Source organism: Perissodus microlepis, chromosome 11 (genome assembly GCF_051167445.1).
Source record: "Perissodus microlepis isolate ML-2025 ecotype Zambia chromosome 11, ASM5116744v1, whole genome shotgun sequence".
Lineage (NCBI taxonomy): Eukaryota > Metazoa > Chordata > Actinopteri > Cichliformes > Cichlidae > Perissodus > Perissodus microlepis.
In genome coordinates, this window is record NC_140471.1 from 34,835,302 (window position 1) to 34,862,206 (window position 26,905).

General features: G+C 39.8%; 1 protein-coding gene across 2 annotated transcripts; it reads left to right on the plus strand.

Moving 5' to 3' along the window:
- Positions 1-5,390: 5,390 nt before the first annotated feature.
- On the plus strand, positions 5,391-17,339 carry lta (lymphotoxin alpha (TNF superfamily, member 1)). Of its 2 annotated transcripts, none has more exons than XM_084944858.1 (5): positions 5,391-5,605; positions 10,296-10,419; positions 11,844-11,925; positions 12,015-12,071; positions 15,108-17,339. In XM_084944858.1, the coding sequence occupies exons 2-5, from the start codon at positions 10,297-10,299 to the stop codon at positions 15,428-15,430; spliced, it is 585 nt and encodes a 194-aa protein (XP_084800984.1). In that variant the 5' UTR covers positions 5,391-5,605; position 10,296; the 3' UTR covers positions 15,431-17,339. The 2 variants fall into 2 exon arrangements, with proteins under 2 accessions (XP_084800984.1, XP_084800983.1); XM_084944857.1 differs by lacking the exon at positions 5,391-5,605 and adding an exon at positions 8,512-8,737.
- Positions 17,340-26,905: the final 9,566 nt, after the last annotated feature.

The window sequence follows — 26,905 nt, forward strand, 5'->3', positions numbered from 1 at the left end:
ACACCGGCAACCATAGTCAATTGTCTTCCAGGGGCCAGAGCAGGCGACATTGAAGGAAATTTAAAACTGCTGGCTAAGGGTAAACGTAAATTCAGTAAAATCATAATTCACGTCGGCAGTAATGACACCCGGTTACGCCAATCGGAGGTCACTAAAATCAATATTGAATCGGTGTGCAACTTTGCCAAAACAATGTTGGACTCTGTAGTTTTCTCTGGTCCCCTCCCCAATCAGACCAGGAGTGACATGTTTAGCCGCATGTTCTCCTTAAATTGCTGGCTGTCTGAGTGGTGTCCCAGAAATGATGTGGGCTTCATAGATAATTGGCAAACCTTCTGGAGGAAACCTGGTCTTGTTAGGAGAGACGGCATCCATCCCACTTTGGATGGAGCAGCTCTCATTTCTAGAAATATGGACAAATTTATTAACCCCCCCCCCAAAAAAAAAAAAAAATGTGACTATCCAGAGTTGGGACCAGGAAGCAGAGTTGCAGTCTTACACGCCTCTCTGCAGCTTCTCTCCTCCTGCTGCCTCCCCCAAAAACCCATCTCCATAGAGACTGTGTCAGCTCCCAAACAGACAAAAACCAAACTAAAAACAAGCAAAAACAACTTAAACATAAACAATCACATGAACAATACAGTATCCACATCTGAACCAAAGAGTAAAACAGTGAAATGTGGATTATTAAATATTAGGTCTCTCTCCTCCAAGTCTCTGTTAGTACATGACTTAATAATTGATCAACAAATTGATTTACTCTGCCTTACAGAAACCTGGTTGCAGCAGGATGATTATGTTAGTTTAAATGAATCAACACCCCCGAGTCATTCTAACTACCAGAAATCTCGAAGCACAGGCTGAGGGGGCGGTGTGGCAGCAATTTTTCACACCAGCCTATTAATTAACAAAAGACCAAGACAGACTTTTAATTCATTTGAAAGCCTGATGCTTAGCCTCGTCCACCCCAGCTGTGAAACTCAGAAACCAGTCTTACTTGTTATCATCTATCGTCCACCTGGGCCTTACACAGAGTTTCTGTCTGATTTCTCAGACTTTTTATCTGATTTAGTTCTGAGCTCAGATAAAATAATTATTGTGGGTGATTTTAACATCCATGTAGATGCTAAAAATGACAGCCTCAACACAGCATTTAATCTGTTATTAGACTCAATTGGCTTCTCTCAAACTGTAAAAGAACCCACCCACCACTTTAATCACACTCTAGATCTTCTTTTAACATATGGCATAGAAACTGAACATTTAACAGTGTTTCCTGAAAACCCTCTCCTGTCTGATCATTTCCTGATAACATTTACATTTACAATAATTAATTACACAGCAGTGGAGAGTAGACTTTATCACAGTAGATGTCTTTCTGAAAGCGCTGTAACTAAGTTTAAGAATATAATCCACCCACTGTTATCATCTTCAATGCCCTGTACCAACATAGAGCAGAGCAGCTATCTGAACGCTACCCCAACAGAGGTCGATTATCTTGTTAATAATTTCACCTCCTCACTACGTACGACTCTGGATACTGTAGCTCCAGTGAAAACTAAGGTCTCTAATCAGAAGTACCTGACTCCGTGGTATAATTCTCAAATCACGTACCCTAAAGCAGGTAACTCGTAAGCTGGAGAGGAAATGGCGTGTCACAAATTTAGAGGATCATCATTTAGCTTGGAGAAATAGTTTGCTGCTTTATAAGAAAGCCCTCTGCAAAGCCAGAACATCTTACTATTCGTCACTGATTGAAGAAAATAAGAACAACCCCAGGTTTCTCTTCAGCTCTGTAGCCAAGCTGACAAACAGTGAGAGCTCTTTTGAGCCAACCATCCCTTTAACGCTAACTAGTAATAACTTCATGAACTTCTTCACAAATAAAATTTTAATCATTAGAGAAAAAATTACCAATAATCATCCCACAGATGTAATATTATCTACAGCTACTCTTAGTACCATTGATGTTAAGTTAGACTCTTTTTCTCCAATTGATCTTTCTGAGTTAACTTCAATAATTACTTCCTCCAAACCATCAACGTGTCTTTTAGACCCCATTCCTACAAAACTGCTCAAAGAAGTCCTGCCATTGATTAATTCTTCAATCTTAAATATGATCAACCTATCTCTAATAATCGGCTATGTACCACAGGCCTTCAAGCTGGCTGTGGTTAAACCTTTACTCAAAAAGCATCTCTAGACCCAGCAGTCTTAGCTAATTATAGGCCAATCTCCAACCTTCCTTTCATATCAAAAATCCTTGAAAGAGTAGTTGTCAAACAGCTAACAGATCATCTGCAGAGGAATGGCTTATTTGAAGAGTTTCAGTCAGGTTTCAGAGCTCATCACAGCACAGAAACAGCTTTAGTGAAGGTTACAAATGATCTTCTTATGGCCTCTGACAGTGGACTCATCTCTGTGCTTGTACTGCTAGACATCAGTGCAGCGTTCGATACTGTTGACCATAATATCCTATTAGAGCGATTAGAACATGCTGTAGGTATTACAGGTACTGCACTGCAGTGGTTTGTATCATATCTATCTAATAGACTCCAATTTGTGCATGTAAATGGAGAGTCCTCTTCACACACTGAGGTTAATTATGGAGTTCCACAGGGTTCAGTGCTAGGACCAATTCTGTTTACACTATACATGCTTCCCTTAGACAGTACATTAGAAGACATAGCATACATTTTCACTGCTTTGCAGATGACACCCAGCTCTATCTGTCCATGAAGCCAGATAACACACACCAATTAGTTAAACTGCAGGAATGTCTTAAAGACATAAAGACCTGGATGGCCGCTAACTTTCTGCTTCTTAATTCAGATAAAACTGAGGTTATTGTACTCGGCCCTGGAAATCTTAGAGATATGGTATCTAAGCATATTCTTACTCTGGATGGCATTACCTTGGCCTCCAGTAACGCTGTGAGGAACCTTGGAGTCATTTTTGACCAGGACATGTCCTTCAACGCACATATTAAACAAATATGTAAGACTGCTTTCTTCCATTTGTGCAACATCTCTAAAGTTAGAAATATCCTGTCTCAGAGTGACGCTGAAAAACTAGTTCATGCATTTATTACTTCCAGGCTGGACTACTGTAATTCATTATTATCAGTATGTCCAAAAAACTCACTGAAAAGCCTTCAGTTAATCCAAAATGCTGCAGCAAGAGTCCTGACAGGGACTAGAAGGAGAGAGCATATTTCTCCTGTTTTGGCTTCCCTTCATTGGCTTCCTGTTAAATCCAGAATTGAATTCAAAATCCTGATCCTCACATACAAGGTCTTAAATAATCAGGCCCCATCTTATCTTAATGACCTTGTAGTACCATATCACCCTATTAGAGCACTTCGCTCTCGCTCTGCAGGCCTACTTGTTGTTCCTAGAGTATTTAAAAGTAGAATGGGAGGCAGAGCCTTCAGTTTTCAGGCCCCTCTTCTGTGGAACCAGCTTCCAGTTTGGATTCGGGAGACAGACACTATCTCTACTTTTAAGATTAGGCTTCAAACTTTCCTTTTTGCTAAAGCATATAGTTAGGGCTGGACCAGGTGACCCTGAATCCTCCCTTAGTTATGCTGCAATAGACGTAGGGATTCCCATGATGCATTGAGTTTTTCCTTTCCAGTCACCTTTCTCACTCACTATGTATTAATAGACCTCTCTGCATTGAATCATATCTGTTATTAACCTCTGTCTCTCTTCCACAGCATGTCTTTTATCCTGTCTTCCTTCTCTCACCCCAACCGGTCGCAGCAGATGGCCCCGCCCCTCCCTGAGCCTGGTTCTGCCGGAGGTTTCTTCCTGTTAAAAGGGAGTTTTTCTTCACAATGTCACCAAGGTGCTTGCTCATAGGGGTCATATGATTGTTGGGTTTTTCTCTGTACCTATGAAGCGCCTTGAGGCGACTTTTGTTGTGATTTGGCACTATATAAATTGAATTGAATTGAATTGAATTGAATTAAATTGATATACGGCATGTCATGTATGAACAAGTACTTGAGAGTTCTTTTTTATTAATGTACCTCAGTGTGTAGCATTGCGGTTTATGGGACCGCAAAAACAGAAGTGTGAAGTCTAAACAGTAACTAAACTGAGTGAAATGTCATAAATGCCAGGGTTGAATTTTGACAGGTTAACCACTGTCCTAAATGAAGGAGTTTGTTTTTTTGTGGTGTAGTGTTGGAACATAACAACTGACCTATTGGTGGGAAATATTGTGGAGGTATTTTGAAAGAAGGACTCATACCTGTTAGTTTTACCATTTTACTATTACAGGCTAGGTGTATAGGAAGCAATGGTGAAAATGTTTTCTTGTTTTGAGTGGGGACAGCACCCAGTAGCCCACATCCTACCTTTTCTTTTTCATGTTGTATGTGTAGGTGTGTCTGTATGTGTGTGTTTGCTCTCAATTGAAATAAGGTTGGAGAAAGTTTGTGACATTTAAATAATCCAGGAGAACACAGACTGGTTGGTTGGGGATGTCCCATGGAACATGAAACCAAAAACAGAAATGGAAATAGACCCTCTCGCTCTCATCTCTTACTGCTGTCTTCACAAAAGGCAACTTTCACTACTGTTTTCATGCTGAGTCTCATCCTCATAAGTGGATTTCCACTTCAAATGCTGCTATATTATTATATCAAAACAACATCTTATCCTTACAAAAATTGTGGTTTGATTTTGACTTTTTCTTTAGCAAAACAGAATCTTTCCAAAACCAAGTCTGAGCAAGCACAAACATGACAGTTTGTCACAAGAAGCCATACTTTGCTGCAAAGCAAGTGAAGAATGTTCTCAGTGAGCCAATTTGTATACTTCAGAATATTTGCTCATCATGGTAATAGAAACTTATCAAATTCAAACACATAGTGGCTGAAACATCAGAGCACATGAACAGAAACTACCGACCCTCATTTATGGCCACGAGCTGTGGTAAGACTAAGATCACTGACACAAGCAGTGCAAAGGAAAGTCTTTCCACAAGCGTCTGAGCTCAGCCTTAGAGAGAGTAATATAAAAAGGGGAAATTATAAAACTTCAAAAAGATTCAAAAACTACACACAAAAACCAATCTGTACAGGCAGATTTTTAATAACTTTCAAGTCGGGGAACTCACTGAAAAGAGTGGAGTCTCCCGAAAAACTCTGACATAAAATAATAATAATAATCATTTAAAAATACTCTTACATTGGGGAATTTAATGGAAGCCTCATTTTGCTATGTAGGGCTTAGGTCTTAATACAACTCAAAAAGGCATGTTATATAACTATACCCCACTTAGAGAAAGATGAGGATTGGTCTTTAGAGAGGGCTCAGAGAGCTCTGGTTGAGTTAGTTTGAGCATCTGACTAAGTTTCTCCTTTGCTGCCTTTTAGGTGTCAAACTATAAGGCGACCTTTTGAAGGACCCAGAGATGAGCAGTTCTGCCTCTCGGCTGGCTTGGTTGGTGCCACTGGTGCCTTCCTCAAACGAGCTGGAGAAGCATAAGATGGAAAGGGAGAAAAATCTGCATCAGATAGGGATGCATTGAAAGGTCCCTCCCTGATTGGATGCAAATCAACATGTATTCCAAAGAAGGACTTCAGCAGCCTGAGGTAGTCAGTCATTTAAGTACCCATCTGCTGCAAAGAAACAGTGCAGGAGTGGGTGGTACTTATTTGATTTCTCTTGGGATAGTTTTATAAAACAGTTTATGCCTGCCTTGGAAAACATCCACAGGTTTCAGTGCAAGAAATAATACCAAACTGACAGTGACCTGCATGCAACTGTTAAATATCCTAAAATTGAGGCAGCTAAATGTAAAGAGCAAAATGAGAAACCTTGGATGAATTTTGAAAACATCATTGGGCCTCCAAAAAGGAACCCAGACTTTGGTTAAGCTGCAGAAGAAGAAGTAATGTTGTGTGAGACACTAGATGAGCAACAATAATAGATTAAAAAAACAACAACTTTACAGCCCAATAAAATGAGTTGTTGGGCTGGACCAGAAAACTATACTATCATTATCTATAAATAACACATCTTAATGTTCTCTCAGTTTTCTTTTAGTATACAGAAGCACATTTTGGAGAAAAAAACATCATGAGTCATCTTCATGTCTCAGTTTTTCCACAGCCTGTGCCAATCTACAGCGATAAATGAAAGCAAACGTTGTGGCACAGATTCTTGACTAAAGCTAGTGTCATCTCACCGCTTTCTTATGTTTGTTCATAAGTAAACTGCAAAAATGAAAAATGATTAAAAAAAACAAACATGCTTTCACTTATTTCCTGTTATATGTATACTATTACTAATATATACTTACAATAAAAATTAGCTGTTTTATTTAAGAAAAACTGACATATTTCAGGTAATGAAGTCTGAATATTTCCTTTTTTTAATTTAACCTTTATTTATACAGATAGTCCCACTGAGACTCATGGTCTCACTTAAAAGAGAGACCTGTTTCAGACAAACATATTATAATTGCAACAATAAAAAACAATAAAATAACTATCTAATGTTTACACCCATCATATCAAAAACAAGGACAAGTTCATGTCATTTGTCTTTTAACGTCTGCAAGTGAAATCTTAATACCCCGGGATAAACAGAGTCCAACAGAGGGAGAGAATGAGCAGGGTTTTCATGGAAATGATATCACTGTAATCAAGGAGGGGTAAAAAGATGTTAGCAACAAGCTTTTTCCTTGCAGTGAAAGAGAAACACAATCAGTTTTGGAAAATGAACTCCAACGTCAGCCTCTTTAACCTGCTAAAGTTTCTTTAACTGGTAGTCAATATGTGGCTTAAAGATTATCATCAATCACAATACCCAAGTACTTCCGCCACCCTCCTATTTAAATAAGGAGCAACATGACCTTGTTTTTTGTGCATTTAAAATTAGTCTGAGCTGACACAGCTGTGACTGTTACTATCAAAGCTAGCTGTGTGAGCACAACAATAAATGATTGTGTCATATGCGTAAAAAATTAATGGATGGATTTACATTTTATCCCAAGTCATTAGCATAAATAGCGGCACTCCATTAGTCGCATTTAAAAAACTAGAAAAGAGACCATAGAACTGCACATGGCATTGGTCTATGGCATTGGTCTAAATGGCCAAGCAGTTGGGTGGCAGCCAAAAACACAGACTTCAGACTCACCTTAACACAGTTTTTAATACACGTGGCTCTTCATGTTATCAATGAGAGATGATATCTTTAGTATGGCCACAGAAATTGATGAAAAAACTGGCTTACAAGGCGCCTGAAGGAGTTTAAAATGGTTGTTTGAAATGGAAAATGAGTTGCCCAGGCCAAGTGTTTGAAAAAGAAAGGATTCTTTTGAACTCATGCAAAGAAGTAACAGTAAGAACGAATACAGAATACACGTAACTGGAAATTAAACTATTTCACTGATATAGCAACACTGATCTCAAGTGGATTTATGTCGTATACTTGTATTACAAAGAAAAGACCAGACAACCCCCCCCCTTGAGCAAGTGTATGGTATCAACAGGGTCTCTTTTTAATTTTTTTTACAGGACAAGCTCTCTAGCAGAAGTTCTTGGACAAGCATTTGTGTGCCATAACTAGTTAAGGAGTAAGAGGAAGGAGAAGTGAAAAATGTGATCATAGAAATACCACAAACAACAAAGAAAGCAAAAAGTAACCTGGAGCACAGGGAAAACAAAAGTCTATCTCATGAAAATATGCAGTTATGGCATTTCTTGCATGGAGGGGGGTGAAAAGAAGGCAACAGAAGAGAAGTGCTCAGTGCATCATGGGAAGTCCCCCAGCAGTGAGAGGCTGCAGCAGCATAATGAGCACTAGGCTCAGAGTCATGTGATTAGCTGTATCAAAGTGAAAGTTTGAGGCCTGATGTTAAAAGCAGCGGGCAATCGATTCCTTTTTCAACATACACGAAAACGTAAAAATAACATGTTGGCCTTCTTATCTGCAGTCAGTTATCTTTAACATGTGAGCCACCGAATGGGCCCGATGCAGCTGTATATTTCCCGCGCTTTTATCTACAAGCTGCAATTATAAATGCATGAATAACTCTCACCCTCTGAATAGCCTTAGATCTAAATTCAGGGTACATTCAAGCTGATTAGTTGTGATTAAAATAGACTCTGTAGAGTGACACAACGTGGCCGCAACTCATCAACAGGGAACCTGTATAGCGTGCTTTATTGCACACGCACTGTATTTCCTCATCACACATCAGGTCAGTTAAGAAGAAGAAAAAAAAGCCCCTGTCATTTGTTTGGGTGTTAGAAAAGGGTGACTTTGACCTATAAACGTGGGAAATCACAAACCACCCACAACACACATGAATGTGTCAGCGAGGGGCCGCACCACTGGAACGGCGCTTATCTTTACATCTTTTATGGCATTTTGCACCTTTTTACTCGTCTGTTTTGTAAATATATGTTTCTCTTACTCTAAAGTCATTGTGCACTGGAAATGCATGAAACTGCATGTAATTTTGGTTTTTAGGTTTTATTCAGTTTCACACCAGGCTGTATGAGCTGGTTTGTAGCTCTGTGCTGTTCACCGCCCCACCACCTACACCACAGCCTCCTTCCTCCCATCTCTCAAACTACTCTATAAAAAGAAAAAAAAACTCCATCTAATCTTCACTACAAGCTCATGTAACAGGGAAAACCCTGACAACCTGACATGTCTTTGAGAGACAAGCACCACATGAATTTGGACAGTGAGAGTGCAACACACACTAGGTGAGTCAAGATTGATTTAGATCCTATTGTATATATTGTCTTAAATTCCTGTGATTTCTTTGTGAATATTTGCCTTTCGAATGTTTTCATTCAGAGGTCTGTGGTTGAGGTCAGTGCTGCCGCTGTGATGCTTACATGACAGAATATAGAAAGTTTTTACAGAAAAGGGAAGGCGTGTTCGGGGATACGATTTTTCAGCTTTCACACAGAACTGTGTAGAGCGTAGTAATGTAAAGAGCCCAATAATATGTCCCTTTGTTTATTTTTCGGATTTTGTACTGATTTAATGACACTCATATTGGCTTTTTGACTAATTGCCCTCAGAAAATGAATTGCTATCCATATCGATTTTAGAATTCAGATTGAAGAGACAAAATCGTGAGCGAATTGCAGACTGAGTGGTTGAACCAGTGTTTTCACTGTCTAACCCAGGCACAAGTGCAACTATGTGAAGCCTGCTGTGCATCCTCACTGGAATGTAAATTAAACCATAGCAATGTGCATTGGACACACAGTTCAGGGTCAGTGGCATTTTTTGCAATCACTGAGTGGTTTCTGTCTATGTCATTACAAATAAACAAGCAGACCACAAAATGTTGAACCATAGAAACCCTGTGTACCGGACAAAAAAACACCCACTGAGGTAAAATCCCAGACAAGCAGCAGCACGGTTAGGTTAACCATAACACGGCAAGTGCAAAGCAGCCATTCTAGGAGCCATGTAAATGATTTCTGTGGGGTCTGGTTTAAATGTGTGTGCTTGTGGTCACAGGATTATTGAGGCCAGTTCTTCTTTGAGTCATGTTAACATGGCACATTGACTTCATCAGGGCAAGAATTCAGTGACTTCTCTTAGAAAGTTGTCATTTCATAAGACAGCGAAAGTGAGAACTTACTTGCAACTCATCTCACTGTCTGACTTTGCACTCTGACCTAATGGAAGAGGTGGAGGTGTACAAGTCCCAAAAGCACAATAGGTGAAGCACGCTGAAGAAAGAATGCACTCTTTCTGCAGAAATATACTGCGATAGTTGCTCAAGTGACCCTCCCAGACCCCACCCACCCCTAAAGGGTCGCAATTTAAAATTAAAGAGGTCATGACATCACAAATGAGAGGATATATTCTTGAATACTAGGTAATAAAACTTTCTTGGAGCTTTAACAATGGTATATTTGTTCTCAGTGTCTACTAGAGTGGCTTTGCATGATTCACTGTTCAAAATAATCCTTCTAATATATTAACATTTAAAAGATGCGGATATGATATCAAGAAAACTTATTTTTGATCCAGATGTTTATTTAACTAGGAAATGGAAGTCTTGCATTTTTTTTATTTGAGGGTCCTGGGTCAAAGTGGAGCTCTGCATGCTCCTCCACCTTTAAGGCCTCAGTGACAGAGCCAAGAGATGAAGCAAGAAACCTGTGAAACAGAATATTTAGAGCAGTCAAAATCTTGATTAACTGGTGTTAACTTATGCTAGAAGATATAGTAATTAAAGTCATTCTCTCAAATGAAAGGCCGATTTGTTAAATGGTTTTGTGCGTACTTGTCTGACAGAATGGAGGATCAGCCAAGGTCGTCTTATAGGCACCTGCTGCTGCAGGCTTGGTGCAGTCTCCTCACCGTGGCCATGGTGATTATGGCTGTACATCTCGCTACAATGAATCAGAAGCCAGCAGAGGTCAGTATGCCTGCCACAAACACAGATTTCACTGAGATTCATGTTGACTGCTAGCAGGGTCATATCTTAGTTTGCATCAAGAACGTGCTTGTAAAAGCACATGCTTTGCTGCTTGTAATTTGTGTAAATACCATATTTATAACGGTAAAGTAAATAAAATGAGCCCCACATCTACCCTTATCACTTTATTCGAAGACATTAAGTCAGCTCTAGATACCCAGTTTGTGTCTCTAGATGGCAGCAACACCATGAGTTCCTCTTGCTTGCTCAACAAAAGGTAGAATGCCTTAAGCTCTTGGGTTCTTTTAATTTCTTTTTTCTTCTTCTAAAAAACATCCCCAGAATTAGAAAATAAGGCCAACAACATCTGCCTCACAATTACAGGGCCATTAGTCACTCTTTGTTTCTAGGTGGAAGTGAAAACCTTCATCTTTGATGATTTTGTCAGATAACACACTCATGGGAACACAGAAACTCATTGTGTTTCAAAAGTCTGTCCAGTGTCTGTTAGACATGGCAACTATAAAATAGAGCCTTTAGAGAAGTGGAGCTGTTGCAGACTGAAACTGAGAATTTCTCTATGTGCATCCATCCATCCATCCATCCATCCACCCATCCATCCATCCTCTTACGCTTATCCTTATCGGGGTTGGGGCAGAAATGTTTCGTCACTCATCCAAGCGACTTCAGTCTCAGCTGACTGCAGGTTTCCCCAGCCTTTAAACAGTATATTTTCATAATAACCACTACCATTAAAATGCAGGTTCTCATGGCCACCTATCCGTTAGTCATTCCCCAATTCTGTGAACTCTGTAAAAAAAATTTCTGGGATTTCCTTAAGTGGAGTATTGATCGTGCATAAAGACAAACAATTCCTATGACTTCATGTTCAAAACATTTTCAGGATATTGACTGAAAATGAAGCAGGCTGTAATTTCCTTTAATTCCAGTTTGTACTGCAAGAGCACATCCTTATTTACAATAGTGGAAAAGGTAAAGGCTAAAGGGAAATGTGAGTACTTGAAGAACATTAAAAGACAAACAGCCAGGGACAGTACAAAAGATGGATATAGCTTCACTGACATCATCTATTAGATTCAGAAGTCTTGAGTTTTGAAACCTCTAGATGATTTTTTTCACCATATTGGTTACAAATAAGTCAGATTTAACCAGGAAGGCTGGGTCTCACTGTGAAGCCGCTTGTTCAGTGCCTAACAGCGGATGGCTGACACGTTGTTAGCCAACAAGCATACCAAAATGAGAGATTGAGCTCACAAACTGAGGAGTAACTTGTGTATAGAGGTCAGGTCACAGATTTCTATAGAAATTGAAGTCTTTTTGCAACCACAAATATCTATGGTGACCTTCTTAAAGAAAGGAGGTTTACGGCACACTTGTTGAGCATGTTTTGATTTTTTCTCAAGGTTGGAGTCCCTACACCAGAGACCATCAACTCAACTCATTCAGGTCGCATACAAAGGCAGACTCAGGAACCTTTTAAGTCAGGTAAATATCATTTGTCACATTTATCATGGACAATCACATAATCGTAAGAGTGAAAATGTTATAATCCTTTAAATTATTTTGCATTTCAGGAAGCTCTCACTCATTCATCCAGATTTCCCACCATAATGGACTTCCGTCTGTAGTAGGTGAGCTTACGTCTTTTCATGTGGGAAGTTGGTATGCTCTGACAATCATGAGTTTCATGAGAAAACCGTATCCCTTGTTCTTACTATGTCTTTTTACACCAACTTTTAATGATCACACAGACAAAACTTAACTCTGCTACACATCCAAAGAGACAACTCTCACTTGTTACTGATCTCGTATCACGATGATGCCTGCCATGCATAAAAACTACTGTTAAACTGGACGCCTACAGATGCTAAATGCAACGAGCTCAGACATGTCAGTAGCAGCTGAAAGTCATTCTGAAAAACGTGGGCAGCCTTCAAATGAGGCGTACGAGGACACGGCGGGTTGAGGGGGAGGGGTGTGAACAAACAAGTAAATAACAAAATAACACCTAATTTGAATATTTCAACCAACCTGGGGTTAACTAGCTGAGTCTGTTTAGTCTCTGTGAAGGAAAACAGGCATAAAAGAAAAAAAGGTACAACTTTCTACAAGTTCTATATGAAGGCACATGTTCTCAAATACTTAGAACTTAGACAGGAAACTGATATGCTGCTGTGTTTCTCTGTGTTTTATCTCTAATCTAAAGTGGATGGGTGATAAAAGCTGATGTCATGTTTCAGTTAACCAGTCTGACAGTGGATGGATTTATTAGTATTTCCTTTTTTAATACACTGCAGGTACAAGTTTATTTCCCCTCCAAAGTGTTTTCACGTGTTACTACATTAACAGTCTGATATGAATCCCTTTACGACAAGAGCAGGCCATGTCTGTTATTAAAACCACTAACTCAAGAATACACCAGCTCCGGTGTGGGTGAGGAGGAAAGAAGCCAAACACAGGAACGGCATTGGGAATCTGGTCATGTTCGGATCCTGCTGTGATCTAAAGTTGTGCAAAGCTTGGAACAGAGACGCGACTTTAAAGACGCCTTGTTTTCTCAACGCCACGCTGTATATGAAAGATGGATGTGGCCCCTGTGAAGCTGGGTTGAGGTATTTTTGCATTGGCTTCACTTTTCAAACTCAGAGGCTACTTCCATCTTTTATATACAGATTATGGCCGGGTCCTGTAAAGACCCCCCTTGGGATTAACATGGTTATTTCTTCAAACACGTTACCCCTTTTTGTTGGGGTTTACCTTCCACATTGATGAGATCATTTTATTTAATCTCTTTGTCAGTTGCATCAACATTATTTTGTGAGCTGTGAGCAGTTTTCTTCTTCTTTTTCAAGATTAAGCATTAATATGCAGTGTGACCATCTACAAAATGCTAGGTTGGACTGATTATTTCACATTATCTACTTGACATTTGAGATGTCATCAGTACAGGTATATTGTGACACGTTTAGTTGTAAGGTTAATGTGCTCTTTAGTTTATAGTTTTGAAACAGGCAGAAGTGAAGATGTTACTTTTTTTCAGATCCCATTGTGGTCTGATGACGGCACAAAGAGACATATTATATTTCATTTTCTGTCCCACGGTTCCCATTATAATTCACTTTGGTCTTATAGCTGTGGAGAAGTTACTGGCTACATTTTGAGAAGGTATTTCTTTATGCCAGCGGCAGAACAGATTAAAACTATGAGGTTTATTCTGTGGTATTTAAGAGATAAAAGTTATCATACTTATCCTGCTGACGAATAACTATTACATCTACGTGTTAAAAGTTCACCACATCCACGAAGAAATCCTCTGCACGGGTTAAACCGTTGAGAAACACAGAGCAGTGCAGCCTCATTATGTTTCCAGTCTTATTTACTGTTTTCCTCCCACTATGCAGCAGTTTTCCTGTGTGAAGTGGGTTTCTAAAACCACAAGAAACCCGAAGCAGCTCTGTAATGTGGGCTGCACCGACTTAACGTATAATTACAGCCCACAGCAGCAGATTTCACAAGTTCGTCAGGTGGTATGTTGCAGGAAAATTAGACACTAATTGGAAGATCAGCTTTGTTTACCTGGTGTATTTATTCAGCTGTGATTATGGGGCCCACTGATCTGAAGCAGAGAGGAAAAAGCACTTCCTTTCAGGAAATTCAAGAAAAAAAAGACACTTTTTGTTAGTCATTAAAAAAAAACAACAAGTCGGTAGGAGAGTTTCCTCCATTTCCTCTTTCATGTGGTTTTCTTCACTTCAGTTGACAGATTAATAAGGCATGGGTTGCACACCCACCGGCATTCAGCGTGTCAATGTTGAGCGCTAAAATATTCATTTATTAATAGTTATTATTATCCCTGACTCCGGTATTCACCTGATTCTTTTCTGTACGCTCAAAGAAAACGTGTTTAAAGTGGAAAGACCAGCATTCAATTACCGTAATAACGCTTATACCGATTTATTGTCAGATATCATTCTATATTTCACATTTAAACGTATTGAACTGATTTAGAAAACAAAGGTTAACCCAGCTCGCCTCCGTCGTCTGTTTTGTTTCCCTCTGTGGAAAACCAGTCAAGCACAGAAGATTAGATGTTAATCTGAGATATTTCACTGCAGTCCACAAGCTATAATTAACCTTCAAAGCTTCAAAGAAAACTTTCCCACATACAGTGAGAAACTACTCCACTGTGAGGTCTGAGTCAACAGCTACCAGTCTCTGTGTTCTCATCACCGGATCCGAGTGACATTTGGAAGAAACTCCAGCAAAAGTTGACATTTTCCCGTCTGCCTAATCAAAGATGTAAATTAGAGAGTAATTAACAATGATGCAGTATTTATCGATGCTGCTGAACATCAGCTGCAGTGCTACCATCAAAAATATCAGATATGAAGCGCAATGGTGCATCCATTGAACTGGACATCACGTGCTAAAGTTTCTGAATTTTGCTTACTTTTCTGGAGCCCCTTAACCTCTCCCCCACATACTGAGAAGGATAATGGTGTATACGTTAACTCACTTGATCCACCCTTCCCCTGCGGCCTCAAATCACACCTGACGTGAACATTTGGGTTGATTACACAAAACAACAACAAGAAAAAAAGGTTACAAATTAATTTTTAAAAATGAATTTAAAGTGATTAAAGAAAAGTTCTCCATATTTCCTACAGATTCTGTTTCGAAACAAAATCGAAACAAAACCCTTACCCTGTGTGGAACGTCCATCATCGTCCAGGAAAACGGGACCTACTTCTTTTACGCCCAGATGACCTTCAGGGAAGATTCACGGGAGAGACGTGTGCTTGTGGAAAGAACTGGCTTTCATGATAAGAAAACTAAGAAACTGGCTAAGGGCATCTACCCGGCCTCATCAGAGAACTCAGTGTGGTTGGCCAAGATTGTCAAACTTAGACCGTTGGACAGTGTCAGCATAAACATAACAGGTGACATTCTAAATGACGATACCTACTGGGGTGTCATCAAGCTTCAATAGAACTGGAGGTCTGGTTGGACTGGTATGTTACTTGTGGCCCTAAATAAACATGTTAGAATAAAAGCAAACTGGATTTTTGAGCTAGATATTTAAATTGGAAATATTCTGCTCATCTCCAGCTGCATATTTTTATTCTTGGACTCACGTTTTTAAACAATGTTTATTTTTTATTTTGTAAATTATTTGTTTTAGCCATTTAGCGCCATTCACTTCTGTCCAATAATAAGTAGTTTGTGAGCGCCCTCTGCTGCACCACCATCTGAACTGCAGACAGTTTTTGTACAGCGATAGGAAGTGAAATTTCTTACCTAGATTCCCTCTGTCACCCCTGATATGGTCATATTAGGAATGACTGCCTTATATCCAGTGTTGGTCAAGTTACTTGAAAAAAGTAATCAGTAACTAATTGCCGATTACTTCCCCAAAAAAGTAATCCCGTTACTTTACTGATCACTTATTTTCAAAAGTAATTAATTACTTAGTTACTTAGTTACTTTTTAAAAACATGATTTACAACCTGAATAGGTGATAAAGCGATAGATCTTTCAGCCCAATTCTACTTTTTCTGCATAATCCATCATACAAAATGTAATCAAATGGAAAAGTCCCTTTTTAAAACTTGTTTTATTAGTTTTAATCTTTTAACTTTATGCATCAAGCAAAAATTTAATTATATACAACATTCTCTGACTGGAAGAAATTTGTTTAATATTTAAACCTATTTTCTGCACATTCCAGCACATAGAATATATTTTTTTTGTGTTTACACTCAGTCTTTCAAATAGATGCAAGTAAAACACAGTAGAAAATAAATAACATCAAAGACTAGCGGTCCTGTTGCTCTATTTTCACCTGTAAAGCAGGAGTAGGGTAGGCGGAGGTTTGCCCTGGTGCAGGTGTGCCGCGGCGGTCAGTTGAAGAATCCGCGAGTTTCTCAGCGCACTCGGTGCTTGCTTGGAAGTTTAGGGGTTTTTTTCGCTGTAAAAAGAAGTTTTCTTCCCACGCACAACGGACGCTAATGTTTTTGTCACTTTTTATGGAATCAAACTCAAAATAAGGTCAGTACTTCCACGCTTTAAACGCTGCACGCTCATACTCTCTCCTGCACTCGATATGTGATCCATTGTTGATCTGCACACAGCTGTTGTCACAAACGTCGCACTCGCTTACGTCACTGTCATGAGACATTCAGGCAAAACAATCACGGTTTTAGTAACGCAGTAACGCAGCGTTCCTACGGGAAAGTAACGGTAATCTAATTACCGTTTTTGCAATAGTAATCCCTTACTTTACTCGTTACCTGAAAAAAGTAATCAGATTACAGTAACGCGTTAGCCCATCTCTGCTTATATCACGTCACACTGACCCCCAATAGAATGTAATATACGGAATAATTGTACATATTCTGACCTCATTTTTTTTAAAAACACTGGTAATGTTTAACATGTTTAAACAATATATAAATATATATAAAAGGAAAAGGAATGGGTCCCCTTTAACTCTCACAATATAAGAAAATACTGCAAGAATTTGATCATGGTCTCCAATTATTAAAGACTCTGTGGCTAACATGGAACACTACAATAAAGAATAAAAAAAACTCCATTATGCAGGTTTTAATATAGACTTTGCTAACTGACACCTCGTACTCTTAATAGGCCACATCTTCATAGTAAATAAAGGTCAAACAATCGTATACTGCATCAGTCCAACCTGAACAGAGTTTTATAAATGCCAGCTGGTTCTGAGTTGTTTTTGAATTTTTAGGCCGACATGAATGTAAACTGTGAAAGTCATTGGAATAATTATGTTCCTTTTCACTGTTATGTGCTTCTGTAATTTATGTAATTGAGTATTCTATTTTGGTTGTTGAATTCTGCATATAGACGTTTAATAAAGATTATTGTAAACCAACCTAATGTACTTTTTATTTGCACGTTGCACTGCTGACTGGCCACACGGTGGTGCCACTTCCCACCTAATCAAAGGCAGCATGAAGCCTTCGCACACCACAGCATCGTCTGTTCGGATGATCGTACACATCCTGATATGACATTTCAATCAATGAAAAATGCTTAACACAGACCACAAATGCATTCTGAGAAACCTCAGAAGTGACATTAAACGCCCCCTGAAAACATAAAACACGGCGCTATTCATCTTTCGGGCCTGACATTAGTTCTACTCACAGGTATTCAACCGCTGTGATATTTACTTCTGTGTGTGCTGAGCAACAGCACAGGAAGCCACATATTTGGTGCAGCCGTTACACTGCTTCCCCTTTACAACACCCTCAGACACCTTTGAGTTCACAGCACCCTCTGACCAGCTTCCCCTGAGGCAGTTTAGCTCATCTCATGCATTAAGCGTTAATATCATTTTTAGAATGAGAATGTAAAAATCATGAAGCTAGTCATACAGCAAATCACGTGAATGTGTAAGTTTCACCCTTAATGTACTGGGACTGAAACTTAATAGAGCTCAGAGGCCGGAGTACATTACCCCACACATATGTACCCACTGTGTTGTTAATAATCGTGACTTCTGAGGGCCAAAGAAGTATATAGGTAGATGTTTGTTATATTCCTCCTAGATCCTAAAGGTGCAATATCATTAAAAAAAAAGTAATTAGATAACATGTTAATTTAATTCTGAGATTTACTGTTTATTTCAGTTCAATTTTAAATGAAAATCATCAAATACCTATCATTAAACACACAGCAGTTAGCGCTGTTGCCTCAAAGCAAAAAGGCCCAGGGTTCCTCTGTTTGTTATTTTTAAGAAAGTCTGTTTTTGTACATTGTGGAATAATAGCACGACCGAGCTATTATACATCATTTTGTGAGAGTGCATATACATTTAAGCTCATTAAATAATGGAAGCTCTGTTGACATACATTACTTTCCTGTCATGGTTTCTACTAAGCATTTCTCGCTTCTGTTTTGTTTATCTCTGTGGAAAACTGGTCAGGCATAAATATAGGATGTAATGCTGACACTTCTCTGCAGTCCACAAGCTACACACTAATAAACTCCTAAACAATGAGGCTTGAAAGAAACTTTAAACACATAGTAGTCTGTAACTTCTCTGAAACTGCGAGGCCAAAGTCGGCAACCTTGAGCTCCACGGATGAGACATGCTGGAGAATTTTGAAATACAATGAGTCTCTGTGTTCCCATCACCGGATCAAAGTGACATTTGGGAAAAACTCCAGCAAAAGTTGACATTTTAACTTCCGCCCAATCAGAGCTGTAAATTAGAGAGTGAATAGCAGCCTCATAAAAAGCAGGGTGTAAATATTGATGTTATTGAACTGGCTCTAAAGAAGTCTCTCCCGCAGTTCTACCAGGCCTGATGCAACGAATGTAAAGTACAATGAATGCCACATCTATTTTAATCGCAGCAGCACCGGACAGACTCGGCTGTGGGAAAACTAGAAAAAATGACATCAGTTTGCTTTTTTAATAACAGTTACCAATCAGGTGGCAACCTCTGGGTATGAAAAACAAAGCCATCACACAAGTGCCAAGAGCTACATTTGCTCTAATGGTCATTGGAGGCGGACTCCAACCCCCACAGACTACACATAAAAGAAGAATGTAGGCACTGTCATGTCACCAGCTGGTTTTATGACAAATTCCGACCCTCACATGTGAATATTGCAGTGGAAATTGAGAGCAATTCAACCAGGAAACATTTCTTTAACTTCATTGGACAACGTTTGTTGTAGAATTCACCAATTATGGTCATTTGTAGCCTTAATCTTCTGTCGATGGCTGACACCCGGTGTGGTCTTCTGCTGCTGTAGCCCGTCTGCTTCACAGTTTCATGTGTTATGTGTTCAGAGATGCTCGTGTCCGTACTTTGGTTTAAGAAGATGTTATTTTAGTTACTGTTCCCTCCCTCTCAGCTCGAAGCAATTTGGCCATTCTCATCTAACCCAGGCATCAACAAAGCATTTTCACTCTGAGACCTGCGGCTCACTGGATATTTTCTGTCTTTCAGACCATTCTGTAAACCCTGGAGATGGTTGGTGTGGGAAAATCCCAGTGGATCAGCAGTTTCTGAAACACTCTGATCAGCCTGTCTGACACTAACAAAAGTGCCACGGTCAAAACCACTTAAATGCAAGGTTCAACCGTTCAACAGCAGGGTGAACGGGTGTACCAAATAAAGTGGCATATGCCTGTTGACTAAGACTAATAAAACACCAGAGTTTGGGCGCTGCTATAGCAGATGATCAAAGGTCACTGCAGGCACCTGGGTTTGAGTCCACTCTGGACCATTTCCTGTCTGTTACCCCAAACTCTCTCTCTCTGCTTTCCTGTCTTTTCTAAATAACAATTCTCTAAATAATGAATGAATGTACAGCATTTCACTGCAGTGTTATGGCGTCATCATCCACATATAACACAGACGTTCCCCAGGCTCTGACTCTAACACTGTTAAGGAACACACTCACTATGGGAGTGTAGCAATGACACCTGCTCAATAAGTTAATATTCACTTGAAAATGAGAGTATCCACCTTGTTACATCTTTAACACTGACTTCAGTCAACAAAGAAAAAAAATCCCTTCATGTTATCAGTGTTAACACCGCCCGCCTCTGGGTTTGGACAGAGGCTGTAACATGACATCATGTCTAACAGGTATCTCAGCTGTAATGTCGTCATGCTTTCTTACGACACTGGCTCCTTTGTTCTCTTCAGCCTTTGTTTATGGGGCTTGTCATTTGTATTAGCTGATTAGTCAGGCCTCTAATGGCATTTCATAGCCCACAGAGAAACAGGAGCACTCCTGTCTGAGTGTGGAAAAGGGGAGCATGAAAAGTGTCTAGTTTCAACACAAGAGTGAGATTAGATCTAAGAAAACAAGTGGAGCGTCTAAGAACTCTCATTAAGAATTCAGGAAGCTGCTGATGGGGCACATTTTTCAGTTTCTTCTTGTTGTCCTGAGAATTTGCAGCACTTTATGGTAAAGGGCCAGTCAAGTTTGATTTTTTTCTGAGCTTATAAACAATTCTTCTTAATATAAAGGGCGTCTAAAAAACACCGTGAGAGTTTTTTCTGTTTGACATTTTAGATTTATAGATTTGACACCCACTACAAGTTCAGGTCTCGTCACCTAGTGGCAAAAGCATGTGACGATGCTCAACCACAGAACTGAGATAAAACGATGCTGTGTGTATACGATCCCGCGTGCATGTGTGTGTTTCTATATTACCTTCCCTTTTGTGTTTGTGTTGTTCTGAGCAGCCAAAGTCCACTTACACAGACCACCTGAAGACTTGTCGTCTACTCAGCCCACAATGACACATTAAAAGTATCCAGACTGATGTGTATGACATCTACACAAGCTTATCTCCACTCATTCTTCTTGTCTGATATTGGCATGCACCATCAGATTGGATGAGAAGCGTCTTCAGGTTTTCTCTCAGATGTTCTGTGAGGTGCTCAGATCACTAATGGAAAACCAGAAACTTTTGCATTTACTGTTCAGTTCAGATCAGCGTAGTGCTGAAAGGCGAACCATCTGGAGAAAGATTTCTTTAAGAACCTCTCTGCATGTGGCCACGTCTATCACAAAATTTACCCCTCACAGCATGAAGATACCACCACCGCTCTCCTCTGTAGGGACTGCATCAGCAGGGTACAGGTTGCTGGGATTTAACAGATACAGGGTTTGAAATTCTGCCCAGAGAGGTCAGTTTTTGCAACATGACATCAGAGAATCCATTAAACACAGAGAGTCCTTTAGATGTTGCTTGGCAAACCAGATAAATACTCCTTTTACTCAGAGCTGCTACTTTTTAGCTGCTCCAAGATGAAAGCATGATTTATAGAGTGCTGCTCAGGTACTCTCACCTCTGTAGGAGAGTTCTTAAAGCCTTAAGATGAATATCGGGCTCTTGGTTGCTTCCCCGAACAAGGCCTTCCTGCTCAGTTACTCAGTTTCACTGCGAAATCCAAATCTAGGAAAAGTCGGGTGGCACCAAATTTCTTCCAGTTCACATTTATTGAGGTCACCGCCCTCCTGCGAGCACTCGGTGCCGTACAAACTACAAAGAGTTCCTTGAACGTCATAGCTCAATATTTGTCCCAACATGCAGTATGAAATACAGGGTCATGCCCAGTTAATTTAATTTGCCACAGATCGACTTTAATCAAGTTCTCGAGACACATCTGACAAATTAAAAGGAAAAGGAACAGGATGCACCTGCCCACCGTCTGGAGACTCAGCAAAAGCCTGAAATATGAGATAGTTTTACTGCCAGTATGAACATTTGTCGCAGTGCTTCACACAACTGCAGTCAGCTCAGAAACAGTATGTCCACGTCTGTTCTAACAGTGCATGTCAATACACAAACTCACTCTAACAATACAAGTACAATTCATACATCAGGAGTGGGTGTTCTTTTTTCCTATAAACTTTTTCGATCCACAGTAGAAGTGGGCTGTGAGGCTAACGTTTCTGACAATAGGAAAATATTATACAGACGATATAATGTTAACGTGATTTCGCTTCCTTCATTCAGCTGCCTGTACCTGTAAAAAAGTGAAGTGGCTGAGACAGTCAGCCCACAGCGTCCCAACATGACCATTTTAATGCGTTGCCATCAGGCCAAAAATACCAAAAGGAGCACAAATGCCACTAATTCCAGTTACAGGGATCACCGCTCCCATTACAGTGGTTTGTAGATGTCACCTGCCCCCTTACAGTGGACAGCTTTTCATTGTTACAGTACAAGAGGAAGTCTTCACAATACAGCTAACCAAATATAGCCATCTCATCGAAGAAACTGATGATGCAATAATTGAGCCGTCTGCGTGGCCTAAAGGGGATTGGTGCACTCACACAGTGTTGCAGTACATCTGTACAGCAGTGTTTGGCCTCTAACAGGAAGCCTTCGACCTTTAGCTGCTTGTACCTGGGGCCTCATTTGTAGCCTAAGTGGTTGATCTAAGCAGAATACACGCATAAGTGGCTATTTATAAAAGCGCTGTTTGATTTAGAGATGATCGCACAGGCTGAACTTGTCTTGCAGTTCATCAGTTCATAAGAAAAAAAGAAAGAAAGAAAAAGATCCTGTGGAGTTTTCTTATTATTGTTTCCTTCATTTCAGTGAAACCCGTCATGAGGTCAGAGAATTTACACAGGAGAAGACGGTACCGTCGTGACTACTCCTACATTATTGATGTTAGTCTGCCGGGTTTAAACTACAGTTTAGAATAAGCTCATCTTGCTTCACCACGTGAGTTCTCTCTCTGCTTTTTTCTGCGGGCTGATGTAATCACAACACTATTATGTTGAGAAAGCTGCAGTTAAATAAGAAAAAACCCCAATAAAGCTGAATTGTTACTCCTCCCTCTGAATACATTCATTAGAAATTTCAACTTGCCTGAAGTCAAATTAGTAATGTCATTGAAATTCTTTGTATTAAAACTGGAAATTAAATCCACAAATAAATTACACACAATCACATCACACTCAGTTTACCCTCACTTCTATGTCTCCCCACATGCTTTGGAATAGATTCTAAGGTCTTACTGCTGATGCTAAGGCTCTCCATGGCCTCTCTCCGGGTTATGTATCTGACCTAGTTGCATGTAAGTGGGTACGAAGCCTGAGATCCACAGTCAGAGGCCTGTTTTCTGTTCCAGAGCAGCAGCTAATAACTAAAGCAAAGCTTTTCTGTCAGAGGCCCAAAGCTACAAAATCAACTGCCTTAGGCTATCAGGTCAGCAGAGTCAGTGACCTCTCATAAATATGCTTTAACCAGCTGATTGATTTTATTTATCTGACTTTACACGGGATAGAAACAAAAACAAACAACAACAAGACCTTGAAGGCCTGAAGCCAGATCTACAATTCTTCCACAACTTTTAATCCAGCTTGAGTTGAGACTTCTTTATTATTTATTTTACCTTAAATTAAAAGAGAACAATGACTTCCCTGTTATTTGTCATAAGAGCCTTTATTAAGAAATCTGAATGCAGAACAATGGTTCCAGGACTTAAATTTGACCAATCTCCTGTTCACGTCCAGACACACCCTGCTGCTGCTGCTCCTGCTTGTTTTTTTCTCTTCAATATCTGATCTGCTTGTTTTCATGTGAAAGAGCTTTGTTTTGAAAAGTGCTCTTTCTTTTTCATGCTTTTGGATCCTCTATGTTGTTATCGGTCATTTTAGCCTTGAATTATAGTTCATCCATCAGCCATCATTGAGATGTTGTTTCTTCATAACAGTCATATTTGTTATTTGGCTCTTGTTGCTACAACCAAAGCATGTTGTAATTATGAACTGTTGTATCATATTTTTAGATCAAGGAGGAAGGAAATGTACACTAATGCATTATCACCTTGTCACGCCACCCCTAATGACAGCATCGGTAGTTTACTATGACTACTTCAAAATACTACAGATGATAAAGCTACGAGCAGTAAGCCGTAGTATTTTAGGCTCAAGAATGATTATTAACCTTTTCCACAGAGTTTAAACACTGACTGTAAGGACTTTAAAATAGCACAGCACACAGTGGTGAGGTGACCGTTTTTTAAGCCATCCGGTCCTGTTGATTTCCTCTTACACATATTACTAAAAACGGCCCGTACCTGCTGTGGTCACACTTTTAGCCTGTACGAGGAAAGAGGTCACAGTGTACATCTTCAGGCTCCTCCTTAGAGAAGTCCTGTGTTTCAGATCCCCTACACAGTTTATCAGCTCTGTATTGCTCATCCACTGGGATAATTTACTTCCTTTTAAGGTTCATCTTTGTGTTTTTCATACCTTCGCATAAGGTTTCCCACAGTGTTTCACTCTTGTCTTCCTCATAAGATGATGGGGGTTGTTTTGTGCAGCTCATCTGTATTTCTAAAAGTCAACTTCCTTCTGTTAACAGTTTTCATCCTTCTCGGTGATGAGTGACATTATGTGACATATTGTAGGGAAAGTGTAAAAACGAACCACAGGATAAGATAGGATAGGTATTCACCGGGTGATTAGTCAAGCCATCAGAGTTTGCCATCAGAAAAAGATTAAATGTCTTACTGTAGACACTAAATTTGATATATATATACATTATGTGTGTTTTCACCGTTGTGATTTTAAATCTATAAAAAGATAAAGTCAAAAGTAAACGGCCTGGATGTTTTCTGAAGTAGACATCTACAGCTGCCTTGGCCAGTGTAAAGTTATTTCCAGTTTTTGGGGGGGTTTTGTCCTGCCTCTTAGGCTCCATGTTACATTAATGTTATTCTTAATCTGAAGTCTACAAGGTGAAAAAACAAAAGACAGAGAAAATTTTCTGTTTTTGTCCCAGAAGTTCCCCATTCTGCTGAGTTTGCGAACATCCTGTTTTGTTAAACCTAAGCTTTTTACTACATTCACACAAGAAATTAAATCTTCAGCTCACCCTTAAAGAGGACGTTTTAAATATTGTTTTAATGACAGGTGCTTATATAAGACAAGTTTAAAATAATTAGGTCAGAATATGTACAAGTGCTCACTTATTTTCTACATTAACCCATGTATGTAACACCACGCAGAGGGGATATCGCCAATATGGTCATGTTAGGACACATAGGGGCTGAGGACCAGTGAGCAATCAGCTGGCAATCACAGGCCGTACGGGAAAAGTGTATATTCCTCGATCAGTTTGTGAGTGAGTCTCCTCCTTTGTTGCCACAGACACCAGCAGTTTGCAGACGGTGTCTACAAATACTCGCAAAGCACCAAGCGCAAAACCTTGCAACAAAATGGAAAATGTTCACCTCCAAGTAAGAAATTATACCACACTGGTCTAACCAACGCATTTCAAAAGGCACAATTTTTACTTTGTATTCTCCCATTCCTGGTTATACTTTTTCCGTTAAACACTTTTTCCGAGTTTCACTACAGCTCAGAGAGAAATTTCTTCCCGTGCAAACTATGGGCCACTGCAGGATTCTGTTGGTGACCACAAAAGTCACAAGGAAATATATGGTGCTGCACCTAACCAGCTGACCTCTTTCACCTAGCAAGCAGCAGCAACAACTTGGCAGCTAGTAGGAGAATACACATTTTCCCCTTTGACACTTGTTGCCAAGTCGGTAACAGCTCGCCAGCAGGAGGTGAACTCAGCAAAATTCTCACAAAAGTTCTCACTTTTGTAAATATTCTGTTATATCATTTCATGGGACAGCACTGAGGATATGACACTTTGATACGATGTAAAGTAGTCAGTGTACAACTTGTACAACTGTGTAAATTTGCTGACACCTCTAAATAACTCAACACACAGCCATTATTGCCTAAACTGCTGGCAACAAAAGTGAGCACACCCCTAAGTGAAAATGTCCAAACTGTGCTCGATTAGCCATTTTCCCTCCCTGGTGTCATGTGACTCATTAGCGTTACAAGGCCTCAAGTGTGTTGAATATGGTGTTATTGCTCTCACACACTCTCATATTGGTCACTGGAAGTCTAACATGGCACATAATGGGAAAGAATTCTCTAAGGAACTGAAAAAAGGAATTGTTATTCTACATAAAGATGGCCTAGGCTATAAGAATATACCCAGCACCCTGAAACTGAGCTGCAGCAGTTTCAGGGTGCAGCAAGACCATACAGCCGTTTAACAGGACAGGTTCCACTCAGAACAAACCTCGCCATGGTGGACCAAAGAAGTTGGTCCACCATGGCAAAGAGCACATCAAGAGTGTGTGGTGGCAACCAGGTGAGGAGTACAAAGACAGGTGTGTCTTGCCTACAGTCAAGCATGGTGGTGGGATGTCATTTTTTGGGGCTGCATGAGTGCTGCTGGTACTGGGGAGCTACAGTTAACCATGAATGCCAACATGTACTGTGACACACTGAAGCAGAGCATGATCGTGTACTTAAATTGTATCTTGGCTGATGTCGCTAATGTGTCTATATTAACGGCAGTGCTGATTTTGTCTTTGTGTGTTAAAGATTTCGAATCAGTGAAACATGGAAACCTGCATTTTGATTCCGCCTCGTCTCTGTTTCACAGCGTGTGGCTATAATTGCCTGTGATTCCCTTTAAAGGCTATCTGAAAAGGACAGCTGTCTTTTGTTGTTTGTTTTTTGAACTTAATTTCCGATGACCAATGACACTAAAAGGTACTTTTTATTTTTTCTTTGCTAATTTTCAACCTTTGGAATACGCACTCAGTGACATGACAAGGACATGCACCCAAACTGGCCAACTTTCCACCGCAGTATGACCTTTGATCCCTAGGAGGTACATCTATTTGGTGGACTCAAGTATGTAAGTGAAAAAGGCCACTTCCTAATATGTCATTTACACTTCCTGTTTAATGCACGCCACCAATACAGCATGTAATGATGTGATTTTTCATGCAATAATACAAACAGGAGGGAAATGTTTCCTTTAACAGATATTCCCCACAGTCACTCACCTGACTCCAAATCATGTTGATGAGATAAATATACACTTTTTGTTTTGCTCGATT